At 54.4% G+C, this 14802-nt stretch overlaps 1 protein-coding gene across 5 annotated transcripts in view; it reads left to right on the top strand.

Annotated features, from left to right (window-relative positions):
- Window positions 1–11507, top strand: part of PLXNA4 (plexin A4) — a 588877-nt gene extending 577370 nt beyond the window's left edge. For all 5 annotated transcript variants that reach the window (XM_042924932.1, XM_042924950.1, XM_042924959.1 and 2 more), the window contains 2 exons: window positions 6051–6201; window positions 8263–11507. In XM_042924932.1, the coding sequence (XP_042780866.1) occupies window positions 6051–6201; window positions 8263–8358 (247 nt within the window). In that variant the 3' untranslated portion in view covers window positions 8359–11507. The remainder of the gene's footprint in view (window positions 1–6050; window positions 6202–8262) is intronic.
- Window positions 11508–14802: the final 3295 nt, after the last annotated feature.

The following is a 14802-nucleotide window of genomic DNA, read 5'->3' as shown; positions in this document are numbered from 1 at the left end:
CTGTGCCCTGCAGTGCTTTCTCAGCCATTGTAGCCATGACCTTAGTCATGGTCTCACACATTGTCCTGTGACTGGAGGGCCAGTTGTAAGCTGGGGAGCCCGTCTTCATGCAAAGCTAACTCATGGTAAAGAACGTTAATGGTGTGTCTGGGCCAATCGGCTCCAGGTAGCAAACACCTGAGCTAGGCAACAAGCCAAAGCCTTATTTATTTATTCATCACCGTAGTCCTGTGTCCAAGAGGACAGGATTAGAACCTCATTTTCTGCCCATGAAAGCGAAGAAATATACATTCAGAAAGGCCAAGATGAGAGGTGATCCCCAAACTCAACTAACTCCTACTTTTGTACCATCAGTGATGCTTCTAGTCGGGGCCTATGCCAACCTCTGTGGTGCCTCTGTGTGAATTCAAGAAGGTGCCCTTTCCTAGCGGAGGATGTAACTCCAAGCCAGGTGCATGGTTTGTTGAATGATGGACTGGTTGTCAGCCCAAGCACCTCTGTGCAGTGAACAGCCTGCACAACTCCACAGGGCAGTCCTGATTTTAGAGTCCCTTTCTCTTGTTACCATGAAGCTCAGATTTGGTGCCTTTATTAAGAGTAAAAGATGCCAGAAATTGTTCTTGACTTAGTAACTGAAGACAAAATGAACAGTATCATTTCACCCATGGGAAAGAGACAGTCTCCATCTTCCTACTTGAAAATTGCTTTCCCTTATAAAGAGGGACTAAGAGAGAGTGGAGTCTTGGCCACCTCAGTAACATAGTTCTGCTAGAAAGCATTGAGTTTTGTTTTTCCTCTCCCCTCTGTTCTTTGATATCCTCCCTACCCCTTCCTGCTGATGCATGTGCTGGGCATCAGTCTTGGCCGTCAGAGAGAGAGAGCTCTCGTGTCCTTGTATCTCTTGATGTCTGAGTCACTAGGAGAGGCTCTCAGCTCCCTCCACATAGATGGTGGCCCATTCTTCTGAAGGCAGAGCTGCCAGGAACGAGCCCTCCCCTGTGGTCACCGGCCCTTCAGCAAAGATAGAGAGGAGAAAGGCAACAGCAGGGCTCTGGTTATCCCAGCACGGGTCACGGCACTAGGACCTCAGGCAGGGAGCGAGGAAGCAGGGGTGTGGAGGGCTGGAGGCGTTTATGAAACACCTGCAGAGAGGACCCTCCCCAGGACACGGCTAGCTAGTCAGAGGTGAGAATAACGCGTGCGCGGGGCTAACGGTCTTCCTTCCGCCTGGTGCTAAATGAAATTTGTGCCACGCAGCTGCTACAGGTCATGAGTAACCCCAGTCCATTTGGTTATTTTTAGGAGTGGCTTGATGGTTTCCATTCCTTATCCCGCCAGTTTCTTAGCAACCGGTGGTACTCTAGGGAGAGTCATCTCTCACTAGCTTGAGATCCCACCCAAACCCTTTCTCCTCTCATTCTGGGATGAAGTACAGGGACGGAGGGATCGGGAGACACAGCGTGAGCAGGTCTGGAGATCAAGTCTAGAGTGCTTCTTCCCTTGGTGACGGATGGATGAACTCCACTGTCACTCGCGAGTTGCCTGGCCTCCGAGGTTGTCTGCCTGCCGGAAGGTGAAGTCGAGCAGCACAGAACTCGCTCGGGGTGCGCAGCAAGCCTGGTCCCCCACCTTGGCCCACCACAGGCACCGGCAGCATGCAGTTCAGAGGAACGACGGTAGAACCCAGCCTCTCATGGCCGGCGCTTACCCACAATGCTATTGGCTGGCATCTCCCACTGCACACTCCCAGTCCTTGCCGCCTCCGTCCAAGTATGCGGGCTTTTGCTTATGGCCACATCTAGAGAAAGGGCAAAGGCCCTCCTGGCCCCCGGTAGCCATCTTAAACCGCTACACTCCTCTTACAGAGTCACCGAGAACAGTGTGTCGTGACCAGTTATAGTTCCTATTTCATTAGCAATAGCAGTAAAATTTGCACGTCGGGGGGGGGGGGTGATTTCCTCTCTGCTTAAATTGGAGGAGGCTCAAGGTTATTCCTGTGGCCGCGTTAGCCTTTCTCACCTGCCCTCAGGGCTTTGCAGGTAGGGCTGAGCGGAGCGGAATCGCAGCCGACCCGCTCAGAACCGGACTGGGGTGTGCCACACATTTCAGGGCCATCTGTCACATGTGTCACAGTGTGAAAAAGGTTAAGAATTTTGAATATTTAAAAATGCCTCTTAGGAAGCCATCCATTCAAAACATAAAATGGTGACAGTTCACCCTGGGAGCAATACCAGAGGTGAAGTATAGACATTTCATTAACTTATTCATCAGTCCATGGGTCAAACATTTACGGTCTCCATCAGAAGCGTATGGGGCACTCGGGATATATTACACTTGATCCTTCCCTTGTGGCTCTCGTGGTCAAGGAGGACACACAGACAGGCCCTCAGCAAACCCCGTGGAGCTGTGATCATGCGGCTGGGGGAGTGAGAGCCTGATTCTGCTGGGCCTGGAGAGGTCCGTGAGAGGTTCTCAGAGATAAAGATTTCTGTGCGGGGCCTTCAGGCTCTAGATGCTTCTCATATCTACACCTTCATCCTCGAGGTGTTTGGAGGGATGACAAAACTTTGTTCTTCTAAGAGTTCAGGGCATTAGAGACCACCTTCTTGATCACTGGAGCCATCCAAAGGCAGAGATGAGACACCCACCATCACTCACTGGGCCCATCCCCTAGAAACCCACAGACAGACCGCTACAGACGGGCCGACAGCGAGACATTCAGCATTCCAGGGCCCTGTCCTTTATAACAGCTCCCCAACGACCCACAAGGGTACTGGCATCCCATCTGATGTGAACAAACTCAGCAAAGAAAGCTGAGTAGGGCCGGTGGTGGGACCCAGACCTCGTCAGCAGGCCGGACCTTGGCCAGCTGGGAGCGGGGGGTGGTCTTGGGGGACTTTCCAAGCGTCAGTCCCTTTTGAAGGGGCTCACCTGCAGGCAGAAATCCCATGGGAGGAAGTTCAAGTACAGGAGCCCAAGCTGACCTCTCCCTTCCTCACTGCACAACCTGCTGATAAGAATACTTGTTTGAAGCTCATGAATATGGGGCATAATTGCATTCTTCACAATCAATAAGCCTTCTCAGTGGCGGAGCCCGGCGCAAAGACCAGCCCAGCGGGAGCTGAGAAGGAAGCAATTGCCCACACAGCCGGGGAATCCAGGGCAAGGTCATTACTGGGCTCAAGGGGTGCTGACAAGGCCAGGGAGAGAGGTGGGGCACAGCCCTGGATGGAAGCGAAGAGAGGTCAAGGCAGGGTCACATGCCTTGTTGGGTGGATGGTCCCGGCTAGCACCAGGCAAGGCTGGGGTCAAGACCCAGGCAGAGTGTTAGCTGGACCACAAACGCCACACTCATCTGGGAAATCGAGCTGTCCGGGGCCACTCAGCTCAGCTGTTCAGTACTTGCTCAAGATGAAGACATGTGGTTGGTCCATTCAGGGGCTACTGTGTGGCCTCAGGTGTGCATTGGTCCAATCCAGTGCCCTCCGCAGGTAGGCAACAGAGGAGAGACTGGGCCACTCTGTGCAGAAAGGACCTCACTGTTAGAATAACGCAAAGCCATCCGGGTGGCTCACCACCCATTTCTTCAGGTGAGAAGGTTGGAGCCCCTGCCCTCGCCCCACTCCGCTCCCAACCCCTCCCTCCCTCTCTTTCTCACACACAGACACATTTGTAAATTCTCTCTTTGGAGAAATGGACTGGCTTCTGGCACACACCAAGGCAAGCCATGTTAAAGGGACAGAGTGTTGGGCGTCTGCTGTTTGCGGTGGAGACAGTGGTCCCTAACTTGGACCCACAGGAGGCATCTCAGGGTGCAGGGTGCAGGACAGACCATCCATCTACCTGTGAGAAGTTTCACAGGTAGTTTCCTGTCAGAAATGGCAGGAGTCTTTGCTTCTGAAGACAGTCATGTCCTGTCAGTGAGGACCTGGGTTTTTCACCCCAGTCTCTCTGACCATCTACTGGTGACAGAGTATAACTGTCGGGAGGAAGGTCTGGACCCAGGCATGTTAGCAGAGATGTGCCTGGTTGCTGGCCGTGGAGAAGCCAGGGAGGTCCTCTGTTCGTGGTTTTCCCCAAAATGACCTGATGACATAGCACTTGACCCCACAAACACATGTACCTCGGCAAGTGTGAAGAGACAATGGTGCATAGCTCCTTAGGAGGGGTGGGGGTGGGACCATCACGGAAAGCCCTAGGTCTCCACTATAAAATGGAGCATTGGCATTTATTGCCTTCCAGAAATAGTGTCAATGAATCGAGTCTCTCGCTGGAACGTTTATACCTGGAATGTCATTAAATCACCCAGAACCCTGAGGAATCTGAGGATGTTTAGGGGGTGGACCGCAGGTCTGGAAGAGAGTGGGCCCATCTGGGATGGAGTGAAGGAACCAAATTGCACCAGGACAGGGAACGGAGGGCACTGAATGTGAGAAGCGGTGGGGGTGGGGGGCACCCACACTAGACGAAGGTTGTGAAGGATGAAGTCCAGGTGAGGCAGGGGGCAGGCCGGCCTCCTCTGAGGCCGCAGGCTCCTCTGAGAAAGGTCATTCCATTACACTCTTGTCCCCAGGCCCAGACCTCCCGCCAAAATGCAATCAGCTCAACAAAGCAGTTGGCGAGCGTGTCTGTGTGTGGCTGGCTTTCTGAGGTCAGAGGAGGCCCCCTCCGACCGGCTCCCTCCCTTGCCAGCGCTCTCTGCTTTCATCTCCCTCCCTCTGCCTCCCTCGGAAGGTTTCCAGAATGAACGACGGTCTGCGGTCACAGCAAGGCCGTGGCTTGGGGCAGGGTGGCCATCACCGCCCTCACTGGCCCAGGAATGCTCTGGCAGCAGATTGAACTGGCATCCCACTGCGAGCCTCTGAGCGTGATGGCTCGAGGAACACAAGAGTGCCACGTGTGCCGGGCTGTCCCCGAACTCCTCGGCCTGGACTGGGGGAGGTGGAGGTGTGGGCATGGCAGAGGATCTATGGATTCATGGTCTCGGTGCACTGAGGGATTCGGGCCAGGGTGAGACTGTTCCAGAGCCCCCGAAGATGCCACTACACTCGCCTGGTCAAGCCCAGTTCTGAGACTGCCCAGGGCCTGTCACTGGTACCTGCGCCTACACAGCTCGCCAGTGCCCCACGTGCCTCAGCCTGGTCCCTGCAACCCCCACCCCCCACCCCGGTGATCCCATCACCCTCCTCTGTTCTAGATGCTCAGGCTTGCTTTCACCGGCTCCGAAGCCGTAAGCATTCAGCTGCAGGCCGAGCTGGGATGACCGAGACTCCTGGGTGCTCCCCCGCTGCCCTGATGGCTCCCTGCTTTTGTAGGTCCCTGGCCCCTTTTATGTGGCCCACAGTGAGCAGGCAGCTGGGGAGGGGGGTATAGCTGTCTCTGGGGGGCACCGGGGCCCTTCTCTTCCTCATTAGGAAGCCGCGCCACTCCCCTCTGGCGGAGAGGTTGGGGTTTGCCGCACAAAATGTCAAATTGCAGAAATTAAAAATGTAAATGCTGGCATCTAATTAGCCCATTGACAGCAGCACACAGCTGCAAGTGACAGTGACTGATTGCCTTCTGCCAGCCTCTCTCCCCAAGCAGCCCCCGGCCCCGCCCTTCTCCCGGGTAACCCCCCAGAGAGGGGAGGGCATCGAGGCAGAGCAACTGCTTCGAAGAGCCTTTGGGCACTGGGGGCGGGGGGGGGGGGGGACAGCCCTTGCGTCTGTGGGAGAAGGGGTCAGAAGGACACCAGAGACATACTGGACCACACTTTGGTGGCCGGGAGCAAGGCCCATGCAGGAGAGGGCTCTTCCGTAGTCCTGCTTCCAGCCCAGTTCACCCTCTGCCCAGGTCTGGGCCACATCCCTTCCCTCTGCGCCCCCTGCATCCAGAGCTGTAGAGGGGCTCTCCGGGGCCAGACCCTGAAGCACACGCGGGAGAGAGCCCACCAGGTCCCCAGGGGATCACGCACAGGCATCCACTGGCCCCAGTGCTGGGAGGATCCATCTGTCCTCGACTCGTGCGTGCACGGCTCCAGCTCCTTTCTTCCGCACTCCCTTCCCTGGTAGGTATTACTCGGACATCGGGAAGATGCCGGCCATCAGCGACCAGGACATGAACGCATACCTGGCCGAGCAGTCCCGGATGCACATGAATGAGTTCAACGCCATGAGCGCACTCTCGGAGATCTTCTCCTACGTGGGCAAGTACAGCGAGGAGGTGAGCCCACCCTGCCCGGCGCCTGCTGGGAAGGACAGGGAAGCTATGGAAAAATCCCCGCCTGTGGCAATCTCTGTGCACAAGAGCACGGGAACCCCAGACCACGCTCTGTGTCTGCTGGGGAAGCTGTCTGTCGCCCTGGATTTGGGGGCTCTGTGCCACAGATGGGGATCGTAGGAATGCCCCATTCTGTAAATTCCGCATTAATCCCGTTCTCAGATATTTAGATAAAGTGTCTGTTTCTTTCCTTTTCTTTTTAAAATTCTTATTTCTTCCCTGCTTGTCCCTCCTTTTATTTTTCCCTTTTCACTCTCTGATCTAATCCTCTTTAAACAAGCAGTTTCCCACTCTCATGGCAGGCTGAATGGTATGGTATGGTATGGTGGGATAGAACAGGACAGGACGGGATAGGACAGGACAGGATGGGACAGGATCAGAACAGAACAGATACAGAGCAGAGTGGAATGGCATCTATTTTACTTGCTGTGTTCCCCAGGTGGAAAATCTCACCTGGGGTCATTGCCACTGCAGACACTGCCTTCTTCCTGGCCAGTACAGAGGTGCTTCCAGATTTCTTAGTCATGCAGGCTTAGCCCAAGTGGGTTCAGAATCCAGGCTCCCTCTGTCTGAGCAGCAGCATAACCACCTTCTCCTTGAGCAGAAGGTGGTAACAGGAGCTAAAGCCAGTGCCCCCCTTCTCTGCCTCCTCTCTATCTTGTCACTGAGAGAGGGTCTAGGAACCCCAGGCTAAGGAGGGAGTCCCAGCAGGCCACGAGCAGCATAGTGCTATGAACGCCAAGTGCAGGGGAAGCCAGCCGTGAGTCCCTCAGGGGAGGGACGGAGACTGCAGGCCATTGCTGGTCTGGGGCAAAGTTTTCACCTGTCTGTGGCCACGTGAGAGAAGTAAGGACGATGCGGAGTGTGTTAGGGTGGGAGTGTAACGGCCTCATCTTGGAAGGACTGCCCTTTAGTCTACAAGGACACTCATCTGCTCGTGGTATGAAAATGTCCCATCCTCGTGAAATGCTGGTGCCAGTAACCGGCAGTTCTTGGCCAGCTAAGAAGTTGGCAATCCCATCTTGGTCTCCCCCATTAAAACTGCACTAAGTGGGCCAAGAAATCCAAGGCTCTAGGAGCCTCCCTTCGAGCCTTCACCCTCCTCCGCCTCCCTGCCCCTCAGCCCCAGCACCGGCACGAGCATGCCTGTTTGTCTCACGCACCCCTTGTGGAGCAGACTTTGTGGGAAGGGCACACACGTGTGTTCTGTGACTCTGTCCTCTGCACTGGAGCAGCCCACGCGGGGACCAATAGTTCCCCCATTTTACAGACGAGGCAGTGAGGGTTCAGAGAGGTGACATGTTTTGCCCCAGATCACCTCGCTAGAAACTGGTTATTCAATCCCGTATCTCCTGAGTCTGAGTCATATTCTAACACATTTTCCATCGTGTTCCACAGTTGCTCACCGTCACTGTCCTCAACCAACCATCTGATCTCAGAAAAGGCTTTGGCAGACTTTGTCATGAGGTGCTGATGACCAGGAAAGCTTGAGATAGGGCTCTTTGAAGGATATTTGTTTGATAATGCACAGTGAAGCCAAACGACTTTCTAAATGTGGGACGTGGGGCTTCGTGATGCTGATAAGGAAGATATTCCTTTTTTTGGATGAAGGGTGGGATTTCTTAATATCTGTGAGGTCCCATTCCCCAGAGACACAGGGCACCGGACTTTACAGGGGTCACTTGTTAACCTGCAGGTCACTGGCACATCTTTGCACAGGTGTCTTCGGCCCACTGCCAGCTGTCTTCCGTGGACAGTGAAGTGCACACATTTATTCAGACATGCTGATGTAGGTGCTGACACCCTGAGCTCACTGACACAGGGCTACCCACACACTGCACCCCGCGCCCGCGTTAGCCAGTTAGCCAGGCTGCCTGCTGACCCAGCAACGTTCCGCGTGCATCTGCACATACACATGGCTTCCCAAGCCTGACCGCACCCGCCCCAAGAACGCGAACGTGAACGCACAGACTCGTAACCCCCCTGTTCTTGGCCCTTCAACAGATCCTCGGACCTCTGGACCATGACGACCAGTGTGGGAAGCAGAAACTGGCCTACAAACTAGAACAAGTCATAACCCTCATGAGCTTAGACAGCTGAGAACCGTCCTTCCAGGGCCCCTGGGGGGAGGGACACACCAAGCCGTGCCTCAGTCTAGATTATCATCTTTACCAAGTGCAAGTTCCGACTGGCGTCAGCAGCATCCCCTGAGCAGCGCTGTCTCTCTCTCCGCCTCTTTGCGTCTCTCCCTTCTCCCTGCATCCCTTCTCTCTCAGTTGCTCTGCCAACATGACCGAACCACACCGCCACCCCTCAGTTAGTCCAGGATGGCCAGGCTCAGGCGAGGGGCCCAGCCAGAAGATACCAGAGGGGCTCTCTTTACCGGGTGAGCCCAGGCGTCAGCAGCGGGGCCCGAAAGATGGCCAAGGAGCCGCAGAGAGAGGACGTTCCTGTGCTGCTGCTCTCCCCTCGCACGCTGGGCCGGACCTTGGTCTAGGGAAGAGGCAATGAGCTCAGTATTATCTTCACTGGGAAGACATCACCTGGCTCTCTCCCTTCTCACATTTCCACCTCCAGGGGGTCTGTCCGTGTGTGGCTCTGTTGTAACTGTGAGAAAGGCCACAGCTCCTGCATGGCCAGAGTGGGGGCAGGGGTGAGGAGCTGGGAGGTGCTTTTCAAGCTGCCTCTCACTTGTTGTGTTGGTGTCCCGAGGCTTCCTGGTCCCCTTCCGGTCTTCTTGGAGCCCTTCCAAGTGCTCCTAGGGACCTGCCTGTCCCCTCTCCTCCCCTGTCTGTGGAAAGCCAGACAGGAGAAACAGCAGTTACCTTCCACGATGGAGAGCCTCCAGACCTTCTGGTCTGGCTCAAAGGGGCAGAAACATAACATGGAGGGGGAGAAAGGGAAAGAGAGTTGCATCCATCCTGGAAGCAGAATTTGTTTTTCATTCACGCCCCCCCCCCCCAAGTGCAAGTGAAGCACGCCCATGGTCATGGGTCTGATCGATTGCCAGATCTTCGATGCTGTCCAGAGAAAGCACCTGCATCCTCCTTGGTTGGCGCTCATCAAGGGTCAATGTAAAATGCAGAGTACATCCAGGAGATTCTACCTCCAGCCGCCTTTATGGCTCCGTCCTCACCACCCTTCCTGAGAACTCTAGAGAATGCTGGGGCAGAGAGCTGAGCCCCCGCCCCCCCCTGCAGAGCCTGGTGCCATTGCTACGCAGATGACTTTGTCATTCCACTGTCCAGACCTCCTTGGCGATGACTCCTTCAACATCCTCTGTCTCCTCAGTCACTGCCCTTCCTCACCTCCTCCCCAGTCATTATGGAAAGAATCACACTCAAGCACAGCCTCATGGAGCCAAACCAAAATGCCAGCCAAACTCAGCCCCCAGCTTGCCATGTCCGGGACGGACCGAGAACTCTAGCTGAAGGACGTGGCCAGCAGCGACAGAAGAGATATACAATGGACCTCAGCCCTGGCGTCTGTTTCTCCATCTGTCCCTCCATCTCTGGATGGATCATCTCAGCTTGTCAGGCAAATGTGTGCTGAGACATGGGTGAGCAGGGGCTGTGGTAAGAGACGGTCTAACAGAGGGTCATGGAAACCTTAATCCTGAAGGGACCTTAGATGCCATCTGACCCAGTTTCCCACCATAAACAAGATTCTCTCCTGGCAGCCTTGGTGGCTAGTTGTACACCACTCTGGGAGACGAGGAGAAGCATCATCTAAGGTGTGGTTATGGGTGAGGGTTCCAGTCTTGCCTTCACTCCCCGAGCATCAGACGTTATTCCCTGCAATCCACTCAAAATGAGCCCCCATTGGAAAGAGGAAGGAACCGCTCCATTTCCAGCAAAGTCTATGGAGCACCCTGTACTTTTAAGAACGCTAGCCCCTTCGGGTCTGAATATGTGTGCACGTGTGAGTGAGTGTGTGTGTGTGTGTGTGTGCACGCGTGTGCGTACGTGGGTGTGTCTGCCCCAGAAGTAGGCAGAGAGCTCAGAAGGATTCCTTGTCCTATGTAGGGGACTGTGAAGCGTTTCCCTTCTCCACCCTTGCTCATTCATCGCAGCTTCAGGACATTTCAACGCTAGCTTTCCATGCTGAGCACGGGTGGATGGAAGGAGAGCCACCTGTCTGTAGGAAACCAGGGTGGTCACTGGCCGAAAGCGGCCTGGACTGGACTAGAGGCTGGGTGGAGGTGACCCACAGCAGGGCATTATGTGGCGCCAAGGAGGACAAATGGGGACAAAACACAAGTAGCCTAACAACAGGAAGGGGAGGATGGGGATGAGACACACGCCAAGGGAGAAAAATAACCAAAGGTTTGGCAGATAAAGTGCCAGGTGAGGAGCATGGGATTTCTACCCTTGACCATTTTATTTCCTCCCAAGAAGCCACGGGCCTTGGCCAGAAAGCAAGCACGTGGGAGGCAGGCGGAGGAGGCTCCACGGCCACTGAGATGTATTTGCACACATGAGGGGTTGGGGAGGTGAGAGACACAAACATATTTAACAGATTTGCTGAATGCAAGCGAGTGTATGTGTGAGCGCGTGTATGAGTGAGTGTGTTTGATTTATTTTTTAAGTTTTGCACAGTTAGAAAAAAATGAACAGGCAGACAAGAAGACTGTTATCATGGTTCTGCTGAAGCTTTTATTTTTTACCGGATTATTATTGTTGTTATCGTTCCTTTGTCGGTACAGAACTTCCCCCCTGACCCCCGCCATGTTTTGTCACAAGAGAAACTTCAAAACCCTCAGAGAAACCTCAGTGTCAGGAAGAAAGAGGAGAGGACAGTCTCCTGGCTCTCCTCCTTTCTCCTAGAAGAGGGTTTGAGGACAGATTTTACCTTAATTGTTGGCGGGGGGGCAGGTGTGGGTCGCTGCTGGTGTTTTGTTTGCCGAAGCCTCTGCAGCCTGCTCGGGCTGGAGAGAGAGGACAGACTCATCCAGGGCTGCAACCTGTCTTGCCCACAAAAATTCTCTTTCCTTTCGCTGTTTGTTTTCCATTTCTTCCGTTTGGATTCATGGTGCATGTGTGATACGTTTCAAAGTACAGGCAAGGCAGCATTGTCAAAAAGCTGTCCTTGCCTCCCCCATGTTCTTTCCAGAACTTCCCTTGGGATCCCCGATCTCCTCCTGGCAGGCCAGAGACCCCGAGAGCTGCCCCGGGGGGACATGTGGGCCAGCACACCGCAGAGAAGGGAGCTGGGCAGACTGGTCCGGTGGAAGGGAGCCCCCTCGAGGCCTCCCCCCCCCCCCCCCCGTGACAGTGAATTTCCAGGGTCATAACTCTGTTTAAGGTGGAATCTTTATCTAACTCCTTGAGTCCCAGGCAGACAGGAAGGGAGACAAGGCCCATCTCCTCTCACCTCTCCCTTCAACCACCTCCTGCACCTTCCACCCCTGAGATGGTGCTGGGAGATCCCACAGTCAGAATGACTGACATGGGTTAGGTGGGGATTTTGAATGTAGAAGGGAGATGGGCTGAAGGCTGGTAGTGGTAGGAGGTGGGGAGCTTGGTGGGGTCCCGAACTGAAAAGGATGGATGAATAGAAGCTGAAAAAGACAGCTGCAGGCAGGTCACTCCTCTCGCGGGGCATGAGTCTCCCCACGTGTGGGCTTTGCCGTCCTTTGTCCTTCCACGGAAGGAGAGACCCCCCATCTCTCGGTAACTGCAGGCAGTACCACTAAGTGAAGTTGGCTATGGTGTCAGTTAATTCCTCAGGAAAATATTTTTTTCTTGCCTTCTTTCAATGTGGTCTGAATTTGGGGACCAAGGACAACCTGAGTGTTCACAGGCCAAAGTAGGCTCACACCCCCAGGGCGCCCTAGACCCTCCCTCTCGGGAGCCGGTGGGCTGGCGGGTCAGGCCCCGGATGCTTGAGCAGGGCTACGGTCGAGAGAGAAGTCATTTTCAGTAATCCCAAAGTGAAGCAGACTGTCCAGGACTGTGCCAGGCAGAAGCGGGAGTCGCCGACAGGTAAGGTCGCTGACCTGGTCCGCTCGGGTCCCCGTCTCACCCCGCCCCCTGCCAGCCCTGGGCTAATGTCAAGGTACTGTCCCAGCACCCCACTTCCCCCTGCCTGAGGTCCTTGTGCTCATGTCCCTCTTGCATGTCTGGCTTCTGAGGGTGTCCCTCCTCTGCAGAGGGGAGTGTGTCCCCTCATCCCCCTCACCTGCAGTCTCTGCCCCAAGGCCATGCATCCACTCTTACCCAGAGCCTCCGACCTCACAGCCCAGCACCCCTTCCCCTGCACCACCCTGGGGAGGCCCTAGGCCCCTCACACCCTTTTGACAATGCCTCCATGAGTAGTTGGGGGTCTGGCCCTGGGGACCCCCCAGCAGAGGAGCCACAAGCAATGATTTCCCAAGCACCCTCCAGTCCAAGAGGCAAGTCCTGCTGATGTTTCCAGAGCCCTCAACAACCTGTTAAGATGGGGCTCGCTTTGACCTAATAGGCAAAACCCCATTTTCCATCTGTCTCCGTTCTTAGGAATAAGGGGACACTGCCTTTGGCTTCATAGGATGTAAAGTCAAATACTTAACCTAGCGAAGGTTAAGCTTAATTACTCATCAAGAACAAACTTTCCCACCTCTCACAGAGCAAGGAGGGAGGGGAAGAGGCAGGGAGGCCCAGAGACACCCCTTCCCCGGCCCTTCCAGGAATGGGCCACCCCAACAGGCAGTCCCAGCGAGAGTCTGAAAGGCCTCCGAAAGGCATTCCTGGGAAGGACTAACCCCCAGGCACCAGAGTCCCCAAGAGAAGACCCTGCCCTGGGCAGATCCTGGCTCCTTCGTGGCCTTTCTCCTCGCTCCTAGTTCACATCAAGGCCCTCCCGTCAGCCCCCCATGCCTCCAGTCAGCTCCCAGGACAGGTGACGGAGGGCCCTTGACCCCTCAGCCCCTCCTTGTTTCTTTATTCTGTATGTGGGCTGTTTATTTGGGGTCTGAGGTTGTTTATTTTTCGTCTGTATATGTTAAGCGTTTGAGATTAAGGAGGGAGCCCAGGTGTGGGTGTAAAGTCCAAATTGCTGGAAGGAAGAAACAAGACTCTTCACCTGTGACTTGCAGGGATGAAGAGAGCCACAGGGCTGGGGGTGGGAGGGGCTCCCCCTGTTGTTAGAAAATGGGTCCAAATAGTTCCCAGATGTGGACACGCCAGTCCTGGGGAAGCTGATACTCTTGGTGCTTCCCCTGCACCTCTGATAGCTGGGGCCTGCAATGCTACCCCTCCTCCGCCTGCCTCCTGCCACCTCACCCCTACAGGTGTGGCAAACGAGAGCCTTTACGGAGCAGGAAGCTGAGGTATGGCCACAGGTGACATTGGAGAGGCAGCTCCAGAGGCTGGGACACCATGAGCCTCCGAGAGTAGGGGGCCCTCCGCTGGAAAACTTACAAAGAACATTCCTCCCATTCAGAAAGGAGTCTCTGTAGTAAAAATTTCAGACTTTCAAAAGCGACCTTTTTTTTTAACTACAAATCTTTGCTCCCCGATAAAAATTGTGGGGTTTGTGTTTAGTAGGGGGGAGTATCCAACTTTATAAATGGGATTTTTTTGGTTGTAGAAGTAATCATACTCATTAGAGTCTCAAATTCCTTGGGTAGACTGGTGACAACCCCCAAAGCAAAGCTAAATGAAACAAAAGCCCTAATAAATGAAAAGAGGTGTCTGTATTGGCAGAGATAGTGAGGTGGGTGGGGGGCTCTGTGCCCTCAGCTGGGTGCAGCCCACCTTCCCTTCTCCTCACCCCCTTTCGCTTTGTCCAATCTTGGCTCTCTGGGCTGCCCCTGGTGTGGCTGAGTCCCGTGCGGTTCCCATCTGCTTCCCTCAAACCGTAGGGACACCCTTCTAAGGATCGGTCATGGAGGGATGAAGTCCCCTCCCCTGAGAATGCAAATGCCCATGGCAAATAGGCACGGTCTATGAAGCTCATCTTCCACCATTTTTTTTTTTTAATCTGGAATTAGAACATCTTTTGTTAGTATCTTTGATCTTATGACTCAAGCACATTTTGGAAGGGCTCCCTTCCAAGAGTGGAATTCAAAACAGAGGATATGGCTAAAGAGCAACACAAAGGACGCTTAATAAAGTGAGACCACGTACCAAACAGGACTGCTGGATGCAAGTCAGGCCCACGACCAAGATGGGATACGTGTCTCGTGTGTTCTCCTTCCTTCTCCCTTCCCTGATGTTCTCCCCAGCTGTTGGCTCGTTCAACCTTCCGTTCTTTAAAAAGAAAAGCTAGTTTACCTCAAAGAATCTTGTTTCCATTTGGAAACCAATGACTTTGTGTTCTAGAGTAGATGACCCTCCCCTCCATCGCTCCTTGCCTGGGTCTGGTGTGCTTGAGGCCTGAGGTCCTTGCTTAGTCATGTGATGGCTACGTTGACCAAGAACAAGAGCCCCAGGCCCTGAGATAGGAAGGATTGGGTGCAGCTGGCCTCCTCCCCACCTTAGCTGGTAAGGACCAGCCTATCTCTGCCAGCAGGGTCCTGCCAAGTCACCATTGTAACCAGCAACTCCAGGGTACCACCAACAA

The sequence above is a fragment of the Panthera leo genome, chromosome A2 (assembly GCF_018350215.1).
Source record: "Panthera leo isolate Ple1 chromosome A2, P.leo_Ple1_pat1.1, whole genome shotgun sequence".
Classification (NCBI taxonomy): domain Eukaryota; kingdom Metazoa; phylum Chordata; class Mammalia; order Carnivora; family Felidae; genus Panthera; species Panthera leo.
This window is presented reverse-complemented; position numbering and strand designations above follow the sequence as displayed.